This window comes from Cuculus canorus, chromosome Z, assembly GCF_017976375.1.
Source record: "Cuculus canorus isolate bCucCan1 chromosome Z, bCucCan1.pri, whole genome shotgun sequence".
NCBI lineage: Eukaryota > Metazoa > Chordata > Aves > Cuculiformes > Cuculidae > Cuculus > Cuculus canorus.
The window spans coordinates 67,805,739-67,828,576 of NC_071441.1; the positions used below are offsets into that span (position 1 = coordinate 67,805,739).

The 22,838-nt window shown below is 42.0% G+C and overlaps 1 protein-coding gene across 9 annotated transcripts in view; it reads right to left on the bottom strand.

Moving 5' to 3' along the window:
- The window catches only part of UNC13B (unc-13 homolog B), a 222,798-nt gene that overhangs the window by 36,481 nt on the left and 163,479 nt on the right, over window positions 1–22,838 (bottom strand). For 5 of the 9 annotated variants that reach the window (XM_054053733.1, XM_054053731.1, XM_054053732.1 and 2 more), the window contains 12 exons: window positions 20,809–20,898; window positions 19,241–19,375; window positions 18,304–18,437; window positions 17,292–17,377; window positions 13,847–13,882; window positions 11,469–11,510; window positions 8,731–8,857; window positions 3,133–3,229; window positions 2,186–2,329; window positions 1,978–2,055; window positions 613–690; window positions 29–64 (listed from right to left, as the gene is read on the bottom strand). In XM_054053733.1, the coding sequence (XP_053909708.1) occupies window positions 29–64; window positions 613–690; window positions 1,978–2,055; window positions 2,186–2,329; window positions 3,133–3,229; window positions 8,731–8,857; window positions 11,469–11,510; window positions 13,847–13,882; window positions 17,292–17,377; window positions 18,304–18,437; window positions 19,241–19,375; window positions 20,809–20,898 (1,083 nt within the window). The remainder of the gene's footprint in view (window positions 1–28; window positions 65–612; window positions 691–1,977; window positions 2,056–2,185; window positions 2,330–3,132; window positions 3,230–8,730; window positions 8,858–11,468; window positions 11,511–13,846; window positions 13,883–17,291; window positions 17,378–18,303; window positions 18,438–19,240; window positions 19,376–20,808; window positions 20,899–22,838) is intronic. The other 4 variants (XM_054053734.1, XM_054053738.1, XM_054053740.1 and 1 more) reach the window with 1 other exon arrangement.

A 22,838-nucleotide genomic window follows, 5' to 3' on the forward strand; every position in this document is an offset into this window, starting at 1 on the left:
AAAGAGAATGCAATAATTTTTTTCTAACATCAGAATCAGCAGCCTTTTCTTCATCTTCCTGAATCTTGAAAAGCAATGAAAAAAAGAAGGGAAAAAAAAGAGATACATAGTTTATATCAGACCAGAAACCAGAATCTGCGGGAGGTAAATCTTATTTCTGTAAAAATGGCCATCTCAGAACAAAGAACAAAACCTAAGGTATCTGTATATTTGGACACAATTGATTATCCAACAAAGCATGAGTACACAGCTCTTACTTGCATGTCTGCAGTGTATTAGATACTGGACATCTAGTGCCAGTGGTACTGTCTTCATTTATATGTCATGTCAAATGATTTGATGTCAACAATTCTTAGACCTATTTGTCTGTCTTCAGAGTTGTGAAGCCACCAGCCATGCCAACATCCAGCCCATGGGAGAACAGTATGTATTTTCTTTCCTTCTCTATGCTATCCCTGTGCTTCAAAACATTCACTCCATATGATGAATGTAGTTAAGAGTTGTCAGACTTGACTGTCCCCTCAGACCAACTCTCCTTACGACTGCAGTCTTCAAGTACCAGTATGATGCAAATAATCTAGTAATAGTGCAATAGCCTCGTAGCACTCTTACCTCTTTACCACCCATGGCTTCAAACATCTTCTCTAACTGCACCCTCAGCTGTTGGATGTTATTCATCAGGATGCAGGGCTGAAGAGACAAAAAAGGATGCTTGTTACTGCTCAGGATGCCAACACATTCTCATCACTGGTACAGTCTGTGCCTTCCCCAATTACCACCAGATCTGTGAGTCCAACAAGTGGTAGAGAATTCACAGCTTGCAGCACTCAAACTTAAAAAAAAGACAAGTTATTTTTTGTTCCAGCTTGAAATGGGACGGACAGTTCCAGAAACCCCAGAACAAGAAGATGTCTGCTGTTGCATTTTCCTCCTCAGCTTCACCACAAATAGAGAACGAGCCGACAAGATACCAGTGTCAGGACAAGGCCCAGCTCTGCAGCTCCTGCCATGCCCTGCGAATGTCCAAGCTGTATCAACTTCAGCCTCTTAATGCTGCAGTGTATTACTGTGAATGGTGTACACCCCAGATCAGAGGGGAAATGCCAGCCAAAGCTGCATTCAGAGACATGTCTGGGTCCTGCCAGACCAAGCTTGGGAGCAGCGGTCAAGGTCAGCCTGAGCAATGGGTTTTTGAGTTACCTCCCCGGTACAGCTGTGAGAGACAGTAAAAATAGCATGGGACACACCAAGGGTTCAAAAACGTAAGACACTGCTTTGTTTAAGACACAGAATTTTGCTTAATTCAGGATTAAACAGCAAGATAATTAGGTGGAGACAAGAGTAAACCAAGACTGCTGCTGAGTACCAGGTCTACAGAGCAACTTGTGCCCATATTTTAGTTGGGTTTTTTTCATCACCTCTGTGACACACAACCCAGACAGACAGACTGGAATTTCAAGGGGATCTGACAGCCTCCAACCTGCAAATTACCCTCAGAATTGAGTTTTATTTTATGTCAAAGACAGAATTTAATCCACAAAAGCATAGGAATAATGATAAAAAACAATACCAAAAATATTTACACCATCAGAGGGGCTATTCACAATGGCTTGTGGTGATAGGATGAGGGGGAATGGGTACAAACTGGAGAGTGGCAAATTTAGACTAGACATTAGGAAGAATTTCTTCACCATGAGAATGGTAAGGCAATGGAACAGGTTGCCAAGGGAAGTTGTGGATGCCTTATCCCTGGAGGTGTTCAAGGCCAGGCTGGATGAGGCCTTGGGCAGCCTGATTTAGTGGGATGTCCCTGGCCATGGCAGGGGGGTTGGAACTAGATGATCTTTAGGATCCCTTCCAACCCTAAATATTCTATGATTCTATGATCAGCCTGGGCAGGTGCGATGCAAGAAACTTGGTTTTATGAGGACAGCTAGGCAATTCCTTAAGGCGGAAGAGAAATTCAGTGTGACTTACCAATTTCTCCTTGGAACAGTAGGACTGGAAGCTCTTGGAGAGGATGTCAGCATACTGCATCAGCACTTTCCCAATAGTCTGCAGAGACAAGAGGTGAGCACTGTTACCTGTCCTCTATCACACCAGGAGAATTCCACCAAAATAAAAAATCATGCTGCTTTGTATCCCAACTAAGGGAAAATAAACAGCTGGATGTTGAGGGTGTTACCTTAGCAAACCTTCTATTATAATGAGCAACAATGACGGGGTCTGGGCACTCCAGCTTCTTAATAATCTCAAAGCTCTGATTGAGCTGGGTGAAGACATCCACCACTGAGCAAGAGAACAGGGCATGCTCTGATGTTTGCTGGAACTAAAACAGAAATACAGAGAAAATTGGAAGATCTGATACACATCCGTTTAATGGACATCCCCATCACCTGTCATAGTGGAACCAGGACAACTTTACTAAAAATCCCATCTTCCTCAGAATTAGTTAAAAACTTTCCAAAAGGCACTGAGGAGGAATAGAGACAATTCCACTCAGTCACAGATTTACTGTCCTTCACCACCTATGACACAATAAGCACCAAGGAAATGCAGTGTGATGCAGAGACCCTTAATGAAATGCACAGCTTGCCTGTCACTTAATGAGAAAAGGAAGAGAGAGTGAAGAGCTTTTTGTAGATATTTCTTAAAATCTAGATATTAAAGAGAATGCTTACACTAGCATCACAGACTATAGTGCCAACAGACACTGAACAAAAGGGAAGGCTATTGCTTTCCATCACAAATATTTATCAAATTAAGAATAAGATTACTCTGCCAATGGCTTAAGGTCACATTCTCACTGCATGACTAAGCAGATGCAAAACACCTTATATTTCAATTACATCTCATGAGCACAGAGAGATGAGAGAGCACCAGGCTGCTAGTTGACAGATTAACAGCAGCAGAACGGAACAGACACGAGTGAATGATATGCATCTTGCTATTAAACAACTCTCAGTGACCTGTAGAGAAAAAGCTCTAAAACAAATGAATTTCCCAGTTGTTTTGCATGCAAAAAGGGCTGCTTCCTCCATTTGTATGACAGCTGAACTTAGAGTGGTGTTGTTTGATTCTGGGCACTGAAGGATGCAGTGCCAAGTCTTCCACTAAGTGTGACCTACATACCCCATCTTTTTTATCTCTCTCCAGAGCACCATGCAGGAATTCTAAAGAAACATCTTCGTTTTCATCCAGCCACTGCATCACAAACTGCTCAAACCACCTGTAGGAGGGACAAGAAAGTCAGCAAGTCACAGCAATAAACAAAGTATCCCATCCAGACTCGCGCAGCACCGCTGTTTCAGCAAGCCTTGTAAAGGTATGCCACTGTTAGAATTCTGAATGCTGTTAGCCATATGTTCGAAGTTCCCCAACATCCCCCAAATTACTCCTACCCATACACAAGCTATTAATGAGCAGAGGCTGTACCATTACCTGTTCTGGACAAGCAGGACACAGTCCAGCCCAGCCTCTGCAGACTGTTGGGTCTGTGCTGGCTTTGTCCTTTGCCCTTCTCTTTCCTCTTCCATCATACCTTCCTATTTTTTCCACTTGAGCACCTCTGTTAACATTGCATCATCTCAGAGCACTTTGTCTTTTTCTTCTCCTTTAACCCATGTGCTGCACAGTAGAAAGGAGACCTCCAATGCCACTGTCTGTGCAGGCTAAGAGAGATGGCACACTGTCCTGCTGCCTGTTTGGGTCTACCATCTCTCACAGGAGAGCTGCAAATTAATATAAAGGGAGGATAAGAAGTGCCTGCTTTCCAGGGTCCTTCAGCCAATTTATCTGCAGAGACAGATATATTTCTGGAGTGTCAGGAGGGCGAGTCAAAGCTAGAAGTTTCCTCCTCTTTAATCCTCCTCTCTCTGTCCCCAAGCCTTCCCTAGATTCCACCCACCTATTTCTACAGGCTGCTGATCTCACCATGAAGACGCTTGATAAGATTAACTCCTGGTGATAGAATGACACATCTGCTAGGGCTTGCAGGAAGCTGGCCAGCCCTGTAAGCAGCTCTTCATTGTTTTCTTGTAAAGAAGCACAAACTTAGTTCACACTAAGTGCTGGAGCATCAGCCTTGGAGAACTGATCAAGTCCCTAAACCAGACAGGTCCTAGAGGCAGGACAGCAAAGTTTGTCTCTGTTCCTTGTCTTCACTTAGGAGGATAAACTAAATGGTACAGCAGAATCCAAGAAGCTCCTAAAATTGTATCAGATTGCTGTGTCTAAGGGAGGTGCCTTATGTGAGGTGGTATCTAAAGCCACCTCCTGCACTGAACAAAAGGCTTCTACAAAACTCCACCTTGGCCTAATAGGCAAGGTGAGAAGCAGCTTTCGTGATGAATTCTTACAGGTCATCTCTTTGTTCTCTGCTCTGTGGAACATACTGACATGGTACAAAAAGGTCTGTGTGTATTTGTCTGTGTTTAGTCAACAATATAGCACTTTCAGCTTTTTTAACTGTCTCTCTAGAATTTGTAGTGTGCACATGCCAACACACCACAGCTGAAGCAACTAAGGGGAAAAAAGTGTCCATGTGTGATTTCAGTCTATACAAAAGACTATTTTATGTGCTTCACAGAGTACAACCCCCTCTGAACAGGCAGCTGTGTTCATAGAAATTGTGCTAATTATGGGCTGAGTTTGCAAAGAACATGAAAGCATGTGCCAGACATGAGAAGGAGATCAAGAGTAAATTCACAGACAGAGCATATGAGATGGTCTTAAATACTCTCCACACTCTGAAACATAAAGCACATCAATGCTAATATTGGAAACAGTAACTGACACTGTGTTAAACGCCAACAGCAACCTGTCCATGCAGTCCTATTTAATATAGACAGCAACAGTGGAACATTATCACAGACACATAGATTTCCTGTAGTCTGGAAAAATCCCTTTTGAATGGCACATCAGGGTCCTCAAAGTCAGCATATTTTAAGAGTCTGCTGCAAGTTTCTCAAGCTTTCAACATTTTGTTTTAAACTATAATACTGTATTTTAAAGTGACAGCTCAATCCTTGGAAGAGAACTCAGGTAGCTTACAAGGAAACAGATCTCCCACGTGTTTCGCAGTTCCCAGGCTACAATTCCTGACTGCTTCACAAGTCATAGGTGAGGAACAGCGAGGATTACTCGTTTGTGTCAGAAGCCACAATTTTCACTCTGAGAAGCAGAGCAACTTCCTGATTATCATTCATCCTTAGTTATTGCACCACATTCACAAGAAAGGGCCATTCACTGTTGAGAAGAGTCATTGCCCATTTTTATGTCTACCATATGCTGATATATAAAATCAAGTCTGTAGGTATTTCACTGTCTTACCAAGTTGTCTAAACAAAGGTGGCAAGGAAAAAGGTACTGCTGAGTGGCTGGTGGTGCTGGCGGTGTGCTTGCTTCCCCTCACATTACAAAGAAAAGCATTACCTCCAAAAGGAGGTCTAACAAAATGTTTAAGTGCAAAGTCAATCACTCAGGTCACATCAGGAAATTCTGTAACTACATTTGCCCAGCCCAACTCAACTTTGTCCCTTACTGGCTGGCAGGATAACACAAGAGATACAAATCATCTACAAATACTTCCAGTCCCTGGGACCTCAAGACCAAAGCCTGCTTTGAGCTGTAACACAAAAACTAGACGTGGTGCTTAGGGACACGGTTCAGTGTGAACTTGGCAGTGTTAAGTTTACAGTTGGACTTGATGATCCTCAAGGTCTTTTCTGACCTAAATGATTCCGTGTGATTCTGTTATTTTAGGCAAAATTCCCCTTACAGTGTTTTACTACCAGATCTTGGGCTGCTGAGCAAGTGAGGGGGGACTCCAAGTAGTACAAAAGTAATACATCCAAAAAGATATTCAAAATTATCTAGCTCAGAAACTAATAAAAATAATTTGATTTCATGCCGAAATAACTTCAAAATGTTGTTATATGACAAATATCTTCTTTCTTGTCTGCTTCAATTATTGATCTAAAAGAAAATGCCATAACTATTTATGCACCATCACACAAGGCAGAGGCTCATGGTGCTGCTTCAGGGACTCTTTGCTCGCAGGGATCAGCACAGCGTGACTCAAGATGGCACAGACAACCTCTCCAAATGAGGTTTGGACTGAATATAAATCAGTCCTGCATGCTAGGAGAAGGAACGGTGCTTTGTGACCAACTGAAATCTTACATCTCTTGGTTGCACAACAGCAGTGTAAGACAAAAGGCTGGGATTTCAGCTTGGCCATGAGTCCAGTTCCTGTGGTCTCCAGACTTTACAGGTGCATTAATCTTGTTCATTTGCTGTTTTGATGCACATGGGTACCCAGTGAACATCCTGTGGGCCTACACAAGCACAGAGGCAAGAAGGCAGGCAGGGTTTTAATGAGCAAAAGAATAAACACTATGTTTGATGAAGTGAGCCAGAAGAATAAGACAGGATTTCAAAGGAAGGAATATCTTCCCCCACCAGAGAAGAGGTTAGGTCTCCAGTACAGCTACAATACTAGCAGCATGCTAACATCAGGATTAAACCAAATCATAGTACACTTCTTTATACATCTAAAAAGATGAGGAAAATGACAGTTCACAGCTTTTAGCTGGCAGCTAAGAAGTGAAAAGAGGAAGTTTTGAAGATTCACTAGCAGCTATGTTGCTGCTTCAGTTTCAGAAAATAAAGGGAGCGTAAAAACTGCAACTTCAATACTTTGGAGCTTTCACTTTATTCAACTGTCTCTCAAGGCTATCAGAAACATGGTTTCTCATAGTTGAAGCATGAAAAGTGAGTTTGTAGATAGCCTCATCTCTGTCAAGTGTACAGACAATTCGGCTGTCCTCTGGATAGCAGCAATTTAGTTTCATCTGAAGACTTTATTGATGTGCAAACCTGATATGTGGACTCTTTTGCTTAAGAAAGCTTCAAGACTAAAAATACTTGTGAAGAAACAAATCAAAGCACAAGAGCACATTGCTGTAATTGATACCAAGGGGATATTTCATGACAGATGAAGGTTATGGTTGAAATAAATACCACCTGTGTCTGACAATGTGGCTACTGTACTAAAATACAAGAGCGGAGTAACAAAGCCAGTGGCTGAAAACATACATGAGCACTAAAGCTCTACCACAAAGGCTAGCAGAGCAGAACAGTCTGCAAAAGACTGCATGAATGAAACTGAGCATCATTATTCTGATTACACATGAGAAAAAGAGAGATTAAGAGTATCTGATGGCTTGTCTGAGACTGCACTGACTTGGAGGCACAGAAAAGAGAAAAGGGCTTCTGAGATTGTCACTCCAGCACCCTGCTCACTGAGCTAATACCTCTCACTGACCTGATTTCTTAAGTATGGCCAACAGCTCAAGCCAACGGATTTCGCTGACTGCCTCAGGTCTTATTAGCATGCAGCTAGCACCAGGCTTGAGGGACTGTGTGCACCACAGGATGGGAAGATAATTCGAAATGCCAAACTGGAAACATGGTCCAAGCAAGATGTTTTTTTTCAAGAGGGGCAAGTGTGAAGTGCTGCATTTAGACAGCAGTGAACAGTCATACAGGATGGGAAGAACAGTCAGGACACTGTTGAAGGTGCCTGGAGGTTGACATGTGGCCTACTGGAAGCATCACTACTCAACCAAACCACTGAAGGAAAAAAACAAACAAACAAAGCTGCTAACATCCCAGCATGCAAAAGCAGCAGCACTGTTTGCGAGACAATGCAGTGCAAGGACTAAATGAAATATCATTATTTAAGTCTGGGTGTTATATGTCCAGACACAGAGCAGCTGGAAAGAGACAAGTAAACCTTATCTAGAAGGAAAGCTGGGAACAAATGGGAACTAGCAGAAAAGGACATGAGAAAAGCATGATAGTCTTGTAAAACAGGATCGATTTGTCCAGGCTGGCAGGACAGGATACAACAAGCTCAAACTGAAGCAAGAAGGATGTGAAGGGGGGAAAAGCAGAGTGTGTAAAACCCCCCAAAACCCAGTGGGGGTGTAAGAGTGAAGCACAGGGAAAAAAGCTGCTTGAAGGAGATGTATAGCCTCTGAAAACCAGTTAAACTCTGGTCAGGAACAAAACATCAGCTCTCGCCTTAGGCAAAGCGTGGGACTGTAGCTACAGTATTCTCTGCAGGTTGCTCAGACAGCTTTTGGGACTCATAAACCTTACTCAGGTCTGAAATCTACTTCTGCTCTTTTAAAGTTAAATAAAAGTTACAAAAAAATTGCTTAGAGCTCAAGAGTGACATCTTATCTGATGTTTCCAGCTAAATCACATGGTCTTAGAACAAAAAGAAGGCATTACCTTTACTTATAAACTCTTCTGTGTGTATATATATATGACATTCATGCACACACATACAGACATACACACAGTACACACAGGTAAGGCTGTATCTATTAACACAAGACTGTGAGCACATATCCAGAAGCCTGCTGTTCAAGAATTGACCAAAGCCCACACTGCAGGCATAAAGTGGCTTATACACTGTCCATGCCATTGCTAACGCACTTGAGTTCTTACTGTACAATAACGGATTGAATTGTGTCAGGGATAGTGGCACAGAAGTTTGTTCCCCTCACCAGAGGGACAAACATGTACAGAATCACAGGAAATCAGAAGTGAAGAAGTGACATATCATGAAGACAGTCACAGGAGTACCAAACAGCTACTCTCAAGGTAACACAAAGAGATCCATGGCAGGATTTACTACAGGAGACATAATGCACTCACGCTGGATATTCAGGCACTTTTCCCTTGAAGGCAGGCAGATCACGAACATATTCATTGTACAGCCACTTCACTTTGAAGTGTAAATTCATATAGTCTGCACTTTTACACAGCCTGTGTTTCTCGTGCTCTGTAAAGAAGGAAAAAAAAAAAGCAGTTAGGTCTGAATTTACCACTGTCACTCCATCACGCAGAGGAGGGTCTTCTAAAGCACGTCCACAGTATGCAATGGTTTTGAGGATGAAGCACCTATAAAGCCACAAAATCTTCATAACATTGTATTTTAGCAACAGGCAGGCATTCTTAGTGGTTGACTGTCAGGGCTCTGGAGTTTATTTCTGTAGCTCCAATTAACACTTTCATTTGTTAAAGACTTTTTGGTTGTGAAATCAATAAAAATAGATAAATCTCCTATGGCCTTTCTATTTAACATATGACAGTCCAGATTTCATCTTTGCAGGAAACAAATCAAGGACAGTAAGCCTGTTCATTCTTGGATATAAACAAAGGAAATACCAACATTACACTACGTGCACTAAAAGACAAGAGCACAAAGAATCAAGTTCTTTAGAGTTTAAAATTGTGACTCACAAGCAAGTTCAAATGAGCTACACAGGAGCTGAGGCCTTCCCTGGTACTTTGGAGGAATTTGAAGAAATGCATAACACTTCTTCAGAAAGCAGCTGTTCTCTTACTTGTACTGCCTTCCTGAGCACACTCCACTGAAGTGACACATGGATATCTGGCTGTTACTGAGCCTCCTTCTCCTCCTGCCAGCTTTCATCATGTTTTTGTACCCAGACTATATTGAGACAATGCAGTTCTTTCCTATATAACACACATCCACAACAGGGCCCTTCCCACACAGCTGTGCTGCTAAAGCACTCACCATACTCAGACCTACGTTTCTGCACAGATCATCTCCCTAGAACTCTGCTCCTCCTCTCTCATGAGAAGTGTATGCTCCATGCTCTCAAAGTCCTTCACAGCCTACATCCACACCACCATCTTTCAGCAGTTGACTCCCACCTCTGGTCAGCCTACAATCCCTGTTTTTAAGCTACTTGTTAACTTCTCCCAAAAGTATCTCAACACTTTCTCCCAAGCCACCTCTCATGTGTTTACATAGGCAACTCCTTCTACTGCACTGCTTTTCTTCAAAATCTTCCTTGAGAAGGACAAAATTAATTCCTTTTCCATGATACTAAGAGGACTCAGCAGTGGGCTTTGTCTGCACCGTGATCCTGAACGATCAGCTCACCAATTCTGCACCTCTGCTCCCTAGTGCCACCTGACCATATCCATCTCCTTCTTCTGCCAAGCTTCAGCAGCATAAATAAACCTTCCGCCAGGCTTCTTTGTTCATGCTACTCATTCAAGACTACACTCTGAGATATGAGACTAAAACATACCTGATCAAGATTCAGATATTTTTCTTCCTACAAAACTTGACTTCAGACTCATCTTCCTACATTTTATGTGTTTACTTTGTTAGTGCTGATGTGTAGACAGAATTTACCTATGTTAAAAAGTGGAAACCTTTCTCTTAACTTTGAATGGCTTCAATCTAGGGCTTCGGTACAAGTATCCAGTAACCGGGTAAATATGCGCACATGTGAGCAATACATGCTACAGATATTCATCAGCAGAAGATAGGTCTTTATGTTGTAAAATGCCCCAGTTTTCTAATCAGTTACCTAACAGACAATCTTATCTTAAAATATCATCATCTATTTTCCTATAAATGTGAATTTTTGCAACTATTCTAAAACATTAAGAAACTTCCACATCTCTCTTGAAACTTCAACAGCATGCACAAGAAGAAAGGCCAAATAAATTATGAATTTTCCAACTGAAAACACAAAAACCAAAGAACTATTCATGCATAATTAATCCATAAGACTTGTCAACTCCCAAGCAGTGCAACACTCCAGTGAGTTAAACGTTTGACGTCCTCTGTAACAGTGTAATACAGATTTCCTTCTAATTCACAGGTAGCAGAACCACACAGATGCCGTCTCAAAATACAGAACCCAATCATTGTTTTAAAGAAATTAAAATGCCCAATATCTGAGAAAAACAGTCCCCGGGGGTGACAATTCAATGGACAAATTACATGTGCTACCACTTCGCAAGGACCGTGACCCATTATTCTCCACAGTGAAGTTGTTTGTATTGAAGCCAAGGAAAGGCTACTCCTGTTTCACATTAATAAATCTGGTGTCTTTCTTCAGCACAAAGGAAGTACGCATATTCTCACTGTTTGAACTGCTGAAGTCTCTCCAGAACAAATGCAGAAGAAAATGCAAAGCTCTCTCGGCAGACCTAAAACTGGAAACAAACACAGCAATAACCATGCCTGCTTAGCTCCCTGCGAGAGTGAGGAAATCAATGGACAATTATAACTTCATTAACTTTGATATGTGCTGCCACCCAGGTGGTGTTCCTGCATGCGGAAAGCGCCGTTCCTGCAGGGGGAAGGTCTGACTTCAAAAAGGACTCCAAACAGATTTATTTCCTTAATTAAGCAGTGCACTAGAAGCAAGGAATTCAAGACGCTTCTTGGTTTTTTTAGGACATTTAAAACACTAAGTGCAGAAGAGGAATACACAAAGCAACCACAGAAGCATAAGCCCAAGGACTGCTACTAGGACTACTGAGCCATCTAAGTAGTAGAGGAGAGACTTGACACCAAGGCGATAAAGCTATAGAAAAGTAAAAGAAAGCAGGAGAGATCTTACCACCATAAAAGAGAACTTTACGTATGCGAAAGAAAGGTGGAGCTTGTGACAGAGGAAAAAAACAAAAGTGAACTACAACAGCTCAAACATGTTGGAGGACAAAGAAAGCCAACCAAGCACCAAAAGTCCCTCATTCCCAATAGCTTATAACGTATGCCTTCTTCCCTTCAGTGGAACCTGCGCAGTTCTGATCAGGTGCTTTCTTGGTAAAGAGAAACATTTAAGAGCACTTGAAAGTGACATGGAAATGTGTTGGCCAGAGTTATACTTTGAAAACCTGTTTTAGAAAAAGTAAAGTGAAGAGTGTGGGAGCCATCAGCCTTAGCACATTTCCGTTTGGCTTTATAACCTGCTGACTTTTAAAGAGCTTAGCGGCAGCAAGAGTGGAACAGTGTACAGATATTCTGCAGCAACTGCTGTGTTTTATCTTGAAAAGATCGCGGAGTTCTGCAAGTCTCTCACTTTTCCTCAGCAGATTTCATCTGCAAACAGTTTCCTCCAGAGAAGAGCTTTTAGGGTCACCAAGGCCATATATTTAAGGCATTAATAGGGAACTGCTTCCTGGCAGCACACTTTTTACAGTTATATCCAGTGCTATTTTTCAGGCAGAGAACAGGACTTTCACCATATCCTTAATCCATGGATATTTTTTCCTTGATTGTCAGTCTACTATCCATGGATTAATTTCTAGCAAATAGTGCTGAATTTTGGCAAAGAACCTTTAATAGGTACCAAGGCTGTTGAAGTGTTAACACTTCAGACAACTGGCATCTGTGTGTGCATCTGATCCCCCTCCCCGTATTAGAAATGAGAACGTGGCAGAATGATTTATTTCAATCCTGCTCGCCAAGTCCACTCAGTCTCTCTTCCTATTAGAGATGCTTCCAATTTACAACTCTCATAATGCTGATGCATCCAAAATAAGATGAACCACAGTTGTCAAGGATTAGATTGATTTTCTATTACTGCCTTTTAACGTCTTCCTAGTAAAGGAAGAGCAAAAGCCCTCTGCTTGGAGAGTCTGTGCTTTGTAGGTCATGAAGTTTTCACAGAGGACAGCAAGAACACTAGTAACTCTAGTTACCAGTGGGTTCTAGAGGAGGTTGACCTAACTGTATGACTGGGAAAAATTATCTTCTACGCTACAGTGACTCCAGGGCATGCTACAGCATGATCCTGCCATCCACGTCTGGGCCACACAACACATCTATCCACTCTGATTTAATCTAGGGTTGATTTGGAACAAGGGATACTTCTCAATGCCTCATCCTGTACTGCCTTCACCAGCAAGGAGGGAAGGAACAGGTGTGCTGTTCACAGTGCCCTGAGCTGTCACTGTTTTGGGGCAGAGAGAAAGCAAAACAAGTGGGGTAGATGCTGGAGATGCTGAGTCTCCTTAGAGAAGACGAAGGCAAAATATAGGTCTGCAGGGCACCTGCTTTCTAGCAGACAAACACACTCCTGCCATGACTACTGCTAACAGCTGCTAAACCTATTTTAAATAGAAAATGAGAACCTATTTTAAATAGAAAATGAGTGTTTCATTTTTATGACTTGAACATTTTACACATTAGCAATTTAACTCTTCAGAGGGTGCCCAAAGAATACATCCACTGGCTAGTAAGGCTCCTGGTTCTGAAGACGCTATACACTGTATTCTAGGGATAAATTAATATTTACGCATTGCCCTGCACAGGCTGTAAGCTCCATTTGGGAGAGGCACGGTTAGCTGCCACCCGTGGGGTAAGAACAAAACAATCCACACAGCCAGACACCGCTCTCCATCTCGAGAAGCCATCTCCCACCTGAGCCTCCAAGCTCTTTTCCAAACCGCATACTAGAGAGCAATACAGAAGCATCAGAGTGGAAGGAGGAAGGGTGCAGTTTCACACAGCGTGGTCTGCACTCTGTCTACACCAAAGTCACTGCACCGTCTTTAGGCTAGAAAAAAACCCCTCACTCTCATTGCAGAGTAAAATGGCCAAAGACCCTCCATTCTCACCCCAGCCAGGAGGGAAAGAACAGAGCCATACATAAACCAGGGCTCTTACTTCACAAGTTACTCTCCGTCAGATGTTATCTGCAGCTCAGCTCCTGGGACCCAGCAAAGGGGTACTCACCATGAACTGCTCAGTGCATCAGGTACCACGAATAAACAACAGGAGTGACCTGTCAGAGCAGGATTCTCCTAAGCAGTACATACCCCCGACTTCCGCAGCAGCAGTATGGTCTTCTGCATCTTCTTTGTGTATCTACTCACCACTGACATAAAACTACAGAACACCAAAGCTAGTACTAGCAACTACATCCAAAGAGCTAAAACTACAACTAGCAGGTGAAACTCTTCGCCTGTTTACAACTAAGTAGTATGAACTTACCACTTGACGAGGTGAATGAGCTCATGTTGTCTAGCACTTAGGAACAGAACATAAGGGAAACACCATGAAGAAAGTTAGGGGCAAGTGTTGTATTCTGGGTTCACGTGCACACATCTCCACAAAAAAAGATCAGCTTTTGTTGCAGAGAGCTTAAGATGCGTACAGATCTTGGAGCACACCAGAAATGTATCCAGGGATTTCTCCACAAAGCGGCAAAAACAGGAATATGAAACAACTGAATAATAATAATAGCAACTGAAACTGAGAAACGACAGAGCCAAGAGCTGAGGACAGCAAATGTAATCAACATCCTTCACATCACTTAATCTCATTGTTTCCTTTTATCCCTTTTTCCTTCTCACTTAAAAAAAATGCAGTGAGCTAATCCAATCCAGTATTTAAACTACAAGTAGTAAGGCCTGTAATTGAATTATTGTAGAGCTTGTTATAAAGGTTATCTTCATAAGTTTCTGGAGAGCAAAGCATTGAGGAATCAAACTTGCCTCAAACAGAATTTCTTCAAATTGAAAGGATTTCTTAAATATATATTTCGAAGACACACACACCAACACAGACTCTTATCATTGTTCAATCCACCTGCAGGACTTTCACAGCAGGAGTACAAATATATGTTCCGTGCAGTTTTTCAGCTTTAGTTCAAAATGCAAACCCTCCCTGGGTTTGAAGAAGGATTTTCTTTCAGCAAGTATTTACTATGCACTGGTGAACTCACAGGTGCAAACTTTACGCCAGTCCTTGCTTTGAGAGGCTCACAAGTGACCATAAGGCTGTCAGGAAAAGCTAAAATAAGCTCAGATTCACCAAGGAGGACAGAGTCAAAAGGGACACGGTATGAGATGTAAACAGAGAAAACCTGGGAGGCAAATCAGCTTGAGCATTGGCAATCAAATAAAGCCATGCAAAAGGTGAAAAAAAATTACTTATCTCCCCTTTGACAGACAAATTCACACACACGATCAGTAACCTTTTTGCACCTGCACTTGAATGCAATAGAAAAAGGGAATCTCGGGGAAGTCAGCAACTAGACCTGGAGAGATCCAATTATCATGACTCCTAGCAGAGGAGGAATATATACCACTTTCAAAACACAGACGAGAAAATTGCATTGTAAAATCCTGAGGGTGTAAATAAGAACAAAATGGAAAGGGGAGGCAAAATATTTTCAGGAGCAAACAGTTTCTAGGGAAAGCAAACTTGAAGTTTTCACAGTCGCTGTGTCTCTAACACACAAGCAAGTAGTGACAGTCACTATAAAAGGGACACTTCAACACAGTTAGTAGATCTTTAGTTCTTCTTCCCAGCATCTGTACTTACATCAATACAATCAAAAAAGACAAAGGAACTGTGTGGTACAAGCGTACATAAAAGGTTCCTAACACAGAAGTGAGAACATTTCATCCAGACCTGCAACTTGCTGAATTCAAGTCTAGAGGTGACAAAGGGTGTCCCCACCACAGCAGCCTCTACCCCTTGTTGCACTGACAGAGACTAAGCAATAGACTGAGTCAATCTTCTTCACCTAAAGAGCAACCCCATAGACTTTTCCTAAAGAATAAAATGCAAGAAATTCTCTTAGGTGGCAGCAGTTTTCTCCTAGCAGTCCGAAGTAATATCCCAATAGTCTGTCACTCTAGTAAGCAAGCTTAGATCAAACTGGGGACGTATTATAGAATCACAGAATGGTTTGGATTGGAAGACAGCTTAGAGATCAGCCAGTTCCAACTCTCCTGCCATAGGCAGGGCCACATTCCACTCAATCAGGTTGCTCAAAGCCCCAGCCAACCTGTCCTTGAACATCGCCAGGGATGGGGTATTCACCACTTCTCTGGGCAGTCTGTTCCAGTGCCTCACCACCCTCATGGGAAAACAATTCTGCCTAAAATCTAATCCAAATGTCCCTTGTTTTAGCTTAAAATCATTACCCTTCATCCTATCCTTGCAATCCCTGATAAAGAGCCCTTTCTCAGCTCTCCTGTAGGTCCCCTTTGAGTAGTAAGGTCTCCATGGAGCCTTCTCTTCTCCAGGCTAAGCAGCCCCAGCTCTCTCAGCCTGTCCTCATACGGGAGGTGCTTCAGCCCTCGAAACGTGGCCTCCTCTGGACAGGCTCTAACAGATCCATGTATTTCTTGTGCCGAGGACTCCAGAACTGAACACAGTGCTCCGGGTGAATACAAATGGATTAACGATAATTTTGAGAGTTACCAAAAGCAGCAACTTCACTTGGCTTTGGAATATGAATATAGCTGGCATGCCACAGGCAGCACTGGCACTCCCAGTTCTGGAACTTTTCTGGGCTTTGCATGCCTACCTCATTTTCAGAAACAGTAAAATTTCTCCATATTTACAAGGAGTCTGATGGAATTACGCAAAGGCTATCTCAAAAGGAAGATGTCTGCAGCAGCATTTATTCTAACATCATGTTTCTGCCAATGGCTTAGACCATCTATGCTTTATCATCCATAAACTACAGCCATGACACAAACCACAGTCCATCTACTTCTCCAGTCCTTTCTACCACTGTATATTGGTAGAAAGAAGAAAAAAAGAAAGAAGCTGCTGCTGATCTAAGCCATCACACCCTTAGGCCAAAGTGAACTTCTGATTTCAGACCAGATGGGATGACAATAAACAGCTTGGACCACATGCAGATCTCAGCCTGCATTCTCACCCATAAAGCAGCAGTCCACAAGCAAACCACTAGAAATCCCTGCTCCAACCAGCAGCACTTAAGATGTGCTTAAGCCTCGTTTACACCAAATGGATGGAGAACAAGAGGTCAACAGCAAGTCAACTAACTGGCAGTGTTGTCCAAAAAGCCAGATTTGTTACCAAGCATGCAAACCTGCCAAGCCGAGACACTCATTTAATTACAGAGTTGTACAAATCTGAGCACTCAGTGGCTTTTCCACAAACCAAGCACAACTGACAGGAGCCTCTGCACTCAATTTATTACAAAAAGTTACAGGGCAAATCCATGCCAAGTACTTCCCTCTACAAATCACTGGTTAGAGATTACATAAAGTCACAGATGACTTTATCATGCATGTTCTCTCTACACACATTCAGTGAGTAAGGGGGGTCTGCCTCTGCAGAGGGGTGTTTCTGATGTTGCCTCGCCAAGCTGGCAGATCTGACAACAGGGCTTGATTAATGCTGTCCTCCCTGATGCAGATGTCCAGGATGTTCTCTATCAGATCTTCTGGGTCCCTTATTCTCTAATTAGTGCAAGGCCCAGATGTGCAGGACGTACTTTATCAAGATATAGTTTATCAGATTCTCTGGGTGCTTTGTTCTTTCAATTAGCCCAGTTTACTATTTAATTTGATTTAGCATTAACAAATGTTAGTCCATTCTGCCGATTGCTTACCAAAATGTTTAGAACAGTACATGTTTTTGCAACAGCAGCAGAGAGGAACTGTCTTACCTTCCATGGCATATTTCATATCCTGGGCAAAAAGATTCCACATCACCTCTGCGCTGATCTTCCCAACAGCCAGCTCTTGAGGAAATCTGAGGGGACATTTGTGAAAGGTATTGGCATGTATCAGAACAACAGTTCTTCTTTATTCAGTTCTGCGCTAAACTACAAGCTGAAAAGCTCAACATCACAGACATTTCCTTCATCCTAGATAAATCAATAGGTGGAAATTGGAGACATTGAATTGGACTCTGCAACATAGACTAAGTAGTCTAGGAACAATACTGCTGTTGAGACTGGTTTTAACTCAAAAACGAAACCCCTGGACATTTCTCCTAGAAGGTGAATGTGATCTTGACACCCTTGCACCTTTCCCTCTTTATGTTCATATTTCTTCTTTTTCTTTATTCCTAGGGTTACTAGGCTGACAGGTAAATACTAAACAGGTGTCATTGCCATGTTAAATTGATGATCACTAGGGCATAATCTCACTTTTTGTGTAATTCGTCGTTAGACATCTCCCTCTTTCCTGCCCTGTGGGACTCTTGGAGGCGTATCCACTAGTTAAACAGACTGGTTTCGAGTTTCCTTCAAATGCTGTGCCAACTCAACCCATTGCAATCTCCCGTGTTACACTGAACGCTGTATTTCTAAATCACAATGTAAGGTGTGGTCACCATGGCACCAGTGTGCAGTTATGTGCATTCCAGAACTGCTCAACGTCAGAAAAAAACAAAAGAACTCTCACCCCATTTTCAGGTGCCTCCCTGAGTTCAGCATTGTAATAATCAGGGTGTTTGTGCTCGAACGTCATCGTAACTGAACCTTTTGAAACTCTTCCATCCCAATCAAAAAGAGTTATTTATATAGACAGAGACAGATAAGACAGAAAGACAGACAGACAAGATAAGTACATCTATAAATACACAAGTGACAGAAGAGATAGAAAGCAATTTAACAAAGAAAGCAGAGCACACAGAGACTAGCATTAGTCATACAGGACACAGAAGATTCTTACTGATTCAGGACTGGCGTATAAGAATTTTTGTCCTCTTCTATAATGGAAACAATCAAAGTGATGAGCTTGGGCCAGAAATCCAGGTTCCTAATGCTGGGGCCCTGTTCCTCAGGAGGAAGGTCCTGATTTTTGTTCTGGGAAGGAAATTATTGGAAAATCATTGTAAATTTAAAGGGGAAAGAAAAAGGTGATAAACGTAGATCACCGTACAAACTCCAAGTACTAATAATCTGTGTATCCTTTCTTCTGAAGAGTTCAAAACTAACTGTGTGCTGGCAACTTCCAGGGTCTAAAGCAAAACACAGTAACATGCCAAATCATGTTGCTCACTGGTGGCCTCAAAGCCAAATAATCCCCATTTTGTCACTGACCATGCCAAAAGCAGGTCAGGTTCCAGGAGACCTGCTGAGACATCATTTGACCTAAGCTTGTTCCAAATACTTGGGTTTTCAGGCACCTGGGTTGACGACTATATCTATGTTGACAGACTGTGTGTGCATTACTGCAGAGCAGCCCAGAGAGCTCTCACAAATTTGGAAATGGTTTGTGTCTAGAGGTACCTCCTAAGCCTAGCACAAGGCACTGGATGCCAGACAACAAGATAAAATTTCACTGCTTGCAACTTATCTATGCAAAAGACATTTGCTCTAATTGGCGTTTGCTCACTCAAAGCTGCATCGAATCTTCCCTTCACAAACAACCACTCATGAAATAAAATTGCTGAGGCCAGCAAAATGAATCGTAATTAGTTAGTGTAAAACAATTATCATCCTCCACTTACTAATTAGTTCTCATTAATTGATTACAAGTTTTGCATATTCAAAAGATAACAAGACGTACTTTTTTTTTGTGTTGGCTTTTAAATTCAATTACTATTGTCGTTATTATCTGAAGAAAATCAGAAACTTAGATTTCTGCCTACTTATCAGCTACTCACAGGATCCGTCTGGTACTCGCGACTATACAGCTCATGGCAGTTGTTGAAAATATACTCATAGGTGGAGTTGAGGCAAGCTTTTACACAGTCCTTCACCACTTGGCTTGCTCGGGGTGGACTCTGCAGCTCTTGAACCTGGCAAGGAGACAACAAGGAGTCAAACAAAGCACTCTTCATAATAGGGACAGAACAAGTCACTGGGGTTTGGGAACTGCATAGGAGTTGGTGGGTCTGCTTTCAGTGACTGGAGCTATCATTGACCTAAAATCACAAACAGGTTGCTCTCCCCAAGCATAAAATGGCAGCGTAACACTTATGTCCCCACAGGATCATTTGGAGCATAAAAGAGATTTTGAAGTTCCAAGGAAGATTCTTCAGAATAAATAAATCATGTGGCTTGATATGTGCACAATTTGAACCAAGCACACACAATTTCTGCTCAACTTGCAGGATTTGTCTATGAAGACAGAAAGCAATCTTTTCAAACATTGGAAGAACATGCAACAGACATGCACATTACATCTGATCTGCAAAGTCTTGCTGAAGACCAAATAGTCACACGCCTTATAAGACAATAAGGCTTTCACAGGCTTCACCCATTTTTTAAAACAACCAGAATCCTTCTCCTTTTTCAATGATAACTCTTTCATTATTTCAGTTTTACACTGCTCTAGATAAACACTGCAGGGTTACTGAACTCACATGCAGGCATCACCCTGCAAATAAAACTATAACCTGAGACAATTTCGATACTGCCACTACTACCTCTAAGCTTTTCAGAGTATTTCTACACAGCAAACTTTCAGTGCAGACTTATTGTCTGACCGAACATGTATGTTCAAAATAACGTTCTAAAAATCATTATCACAGAGCTTAAAAGTAAAAACTGAAGCACTTCCTGAAACAGCTCAAATTAAAGACTTGCTTTGTTTTGGATAGGACAAAAAATACTAAGCGACATGTGCTAACCTGCAACAGTATTTTTTAAAAAGTTCAGAAACAAAAATCAGGAATTAAAAATAATCTCATTACACACTGCCAGAACAATAAACTTACCTACAAAACCAGCACATTAGCATTCCTAACAACTCTTGGATCTCTACTGAGAGATTCTATCCCTTTTCAGTATCTTACCCTCCAAGAAGAAAATGTAAAAATATTTGCAAGATAAAAGATGGTGAAGAGACAGTAGTGACTGATAACACTAGATAGTTTGCTATAAAACTGATAGGCAGTTTTATAGGAAAACCTTCCTAATGCTATTAAAAAAAGTAAACTATCTTCCTAAAACTAGACAATTTTCTTCCTTCCTCCTTTTTTTTTTTCTGAATTATTTTGTGCCATATTTATGATTGAAAAACCCCAGTGGAAAAAAACAACTTTCGTCTTCATGATGCAAAATACAGTGAAGATAAAATGTGGATATTTACTACACAGTCAGCAGATGATTTCCATTTTCCTTTAAGTGTCTAAAGCACAACGTCATGAAACAATTGTTTAAAACAGGAAACCAACTCCTGTGGCAAAAACTGCAGAAGGCCTGTTCCCATTCCCACCCATAACACTACCTTCATCCTGAAAAAGGTGATGCTGGTCAGCAAATCCACTGTAGATTTCAGGTCCTGCAGCCGCTCACGGCTGCTGGCTGGGAAGTTATTCTGTCGACAAAAAAGGGAAATCCTGTTGGAAAGCACAGTCGGATCCATGCAAGGCTTCAAGCATGTGCTAAATAGGGAAAGTGTCTTGGAAACATTTCCTGCTCGAGAAGCTTGTACCAGTCAAAACAATGCTCAATAAATAAGGCCTTTTTGCTGCAGGAGCTTATCTGCTTGCTTAATTAAACAGCTTCTCATATGAATTTAAAGTTTGTGGATGCCAGGAAACTGACAGCCCTCGGCAGCAGGAGATCTCTCCTTGGCTGCAGAAGGAGCAGGCAGGGAGCAATGGCCTTGCCAGCAGCAATCCTGGCCTTGTGGTTTGAGGTTGCTTGTGCGGGCTCTTTCCTTTCTGCTCTCATCACTTGGGTTTTGGCTTCTCTTCTGGGACACCAAGAGGTATGTTATATTAGAAATCTCTCCAGGGAAATGAACTGGACTGAGAAGGGAAAATGAGCACTGTTCCGGAAAGAAGTCACTGTAACCACTCTGTCCCTGTAAAATGCAATCTGCCAAGGTAAGCAAGTATCCTTCAGTGCCTCCTTTGCTCTTATGCATTTATTGTACACACTTTGCACACCACCTCACTGTCCACAGTCATAGCTGCTTCTTACACTCTCTGGGTTTCACTGAAATCAGAAGTCTCATTGTCCCTCCCAGATATGACACCTACGTCTCTGTGTGTGTATGTATATATGCATGTAAATACAGGGCTGGAGCACCCCTCACATGAGGACAGGCTAAGAGAGTTGGGGTTGTTCAGTCTAGAGAAGAAAAGGCTTCATGGAGACTGGAGAGGGGGTCTGTATCAGGGAGTGCAGGGACAGGATAAGGGGCAACGGTTTTAAGCTGAAAGAGGGGAGATTTAGATGGTATTAGAAATGTTTTCCTGTGAGAGTGGTGAGGCACTGGCACAGGTTGCCCAGGCAGGCAGTGGATACTCCATCCCTAGAGGCGCTCAACACCAGGCTGGAAGAGGTTTTGGGCAACCTGATTCAGTGGAAAGTGTCCCTGCCCATGACAAGGGGGTTGGAACTGGATGGACTTTAATGTCCCTTCTGACCTAAACCACCCTAATGTTCTCTGATTCTATTAAATGCATCAGCTGAATGCAGCAAGCTTTGCTTTTTGCACGAAACTGCTCCCTTTCTGACCTCAGGCACTATGCCCTTATCCACTTACCTACATTCCCACTCTTTCCTTCCTGTGTCCTTTAACAACGTTCATGCTCCTCAGCCTGTTCTTACACTCTAGCTCAAGTGATTAGTTTTGCTGCAAGTAAAACAGCAAAGGCAACCTACACTTGGACAGTCTCTTCGTATTTGTACATTAAAAAAACATTAGAGACAAAGGTCAAAAGGGCAGAGAGGAATAAGTTTTCATTTATTAACTGACTTGCAAAAAAAAAATGCTGTTTCTTGACACCAACTGAGTACTGTTGCAGTTCAGAAAACGCTGCAAGCAACTTAGTATTCTATACAGTCATTTGTAGATGCTCATTCCTAGACAACTCTCCTTTTCAAGTGACATGTTCACTCTGGCATTTCAGGAATTTACCAAAAGAAAAGACTTCGTGGGTCAAGATTTAAACACAAAACATTGGATGAATGCTGGTGACTGAATGTTCTTGAGTAGTAATAATAATAAGGAAAAGGTAACTTTATCTGTATTGAAATTCAGCCTCCTCTATGCTTATATCAGTTAGCAACCAACCACCAGAAAAGAACAACTGACATGTGCCTAGAATAACTGCACTTGCTCACAAAATGCTTTTCAAAAATAATTATTCAGAGGGTGACTTGGAGCTACTCTTGAGCAGGATCCACCTCTCCCTTCCTTACCTGCCGCCCTGCCCTGGAAGGAACACGTATTTGTTTGACACTTTCTTTTTCACAAACCCACACTGCTGGTTATTTATTATTTTAAGTGCTTACAAACAGCTT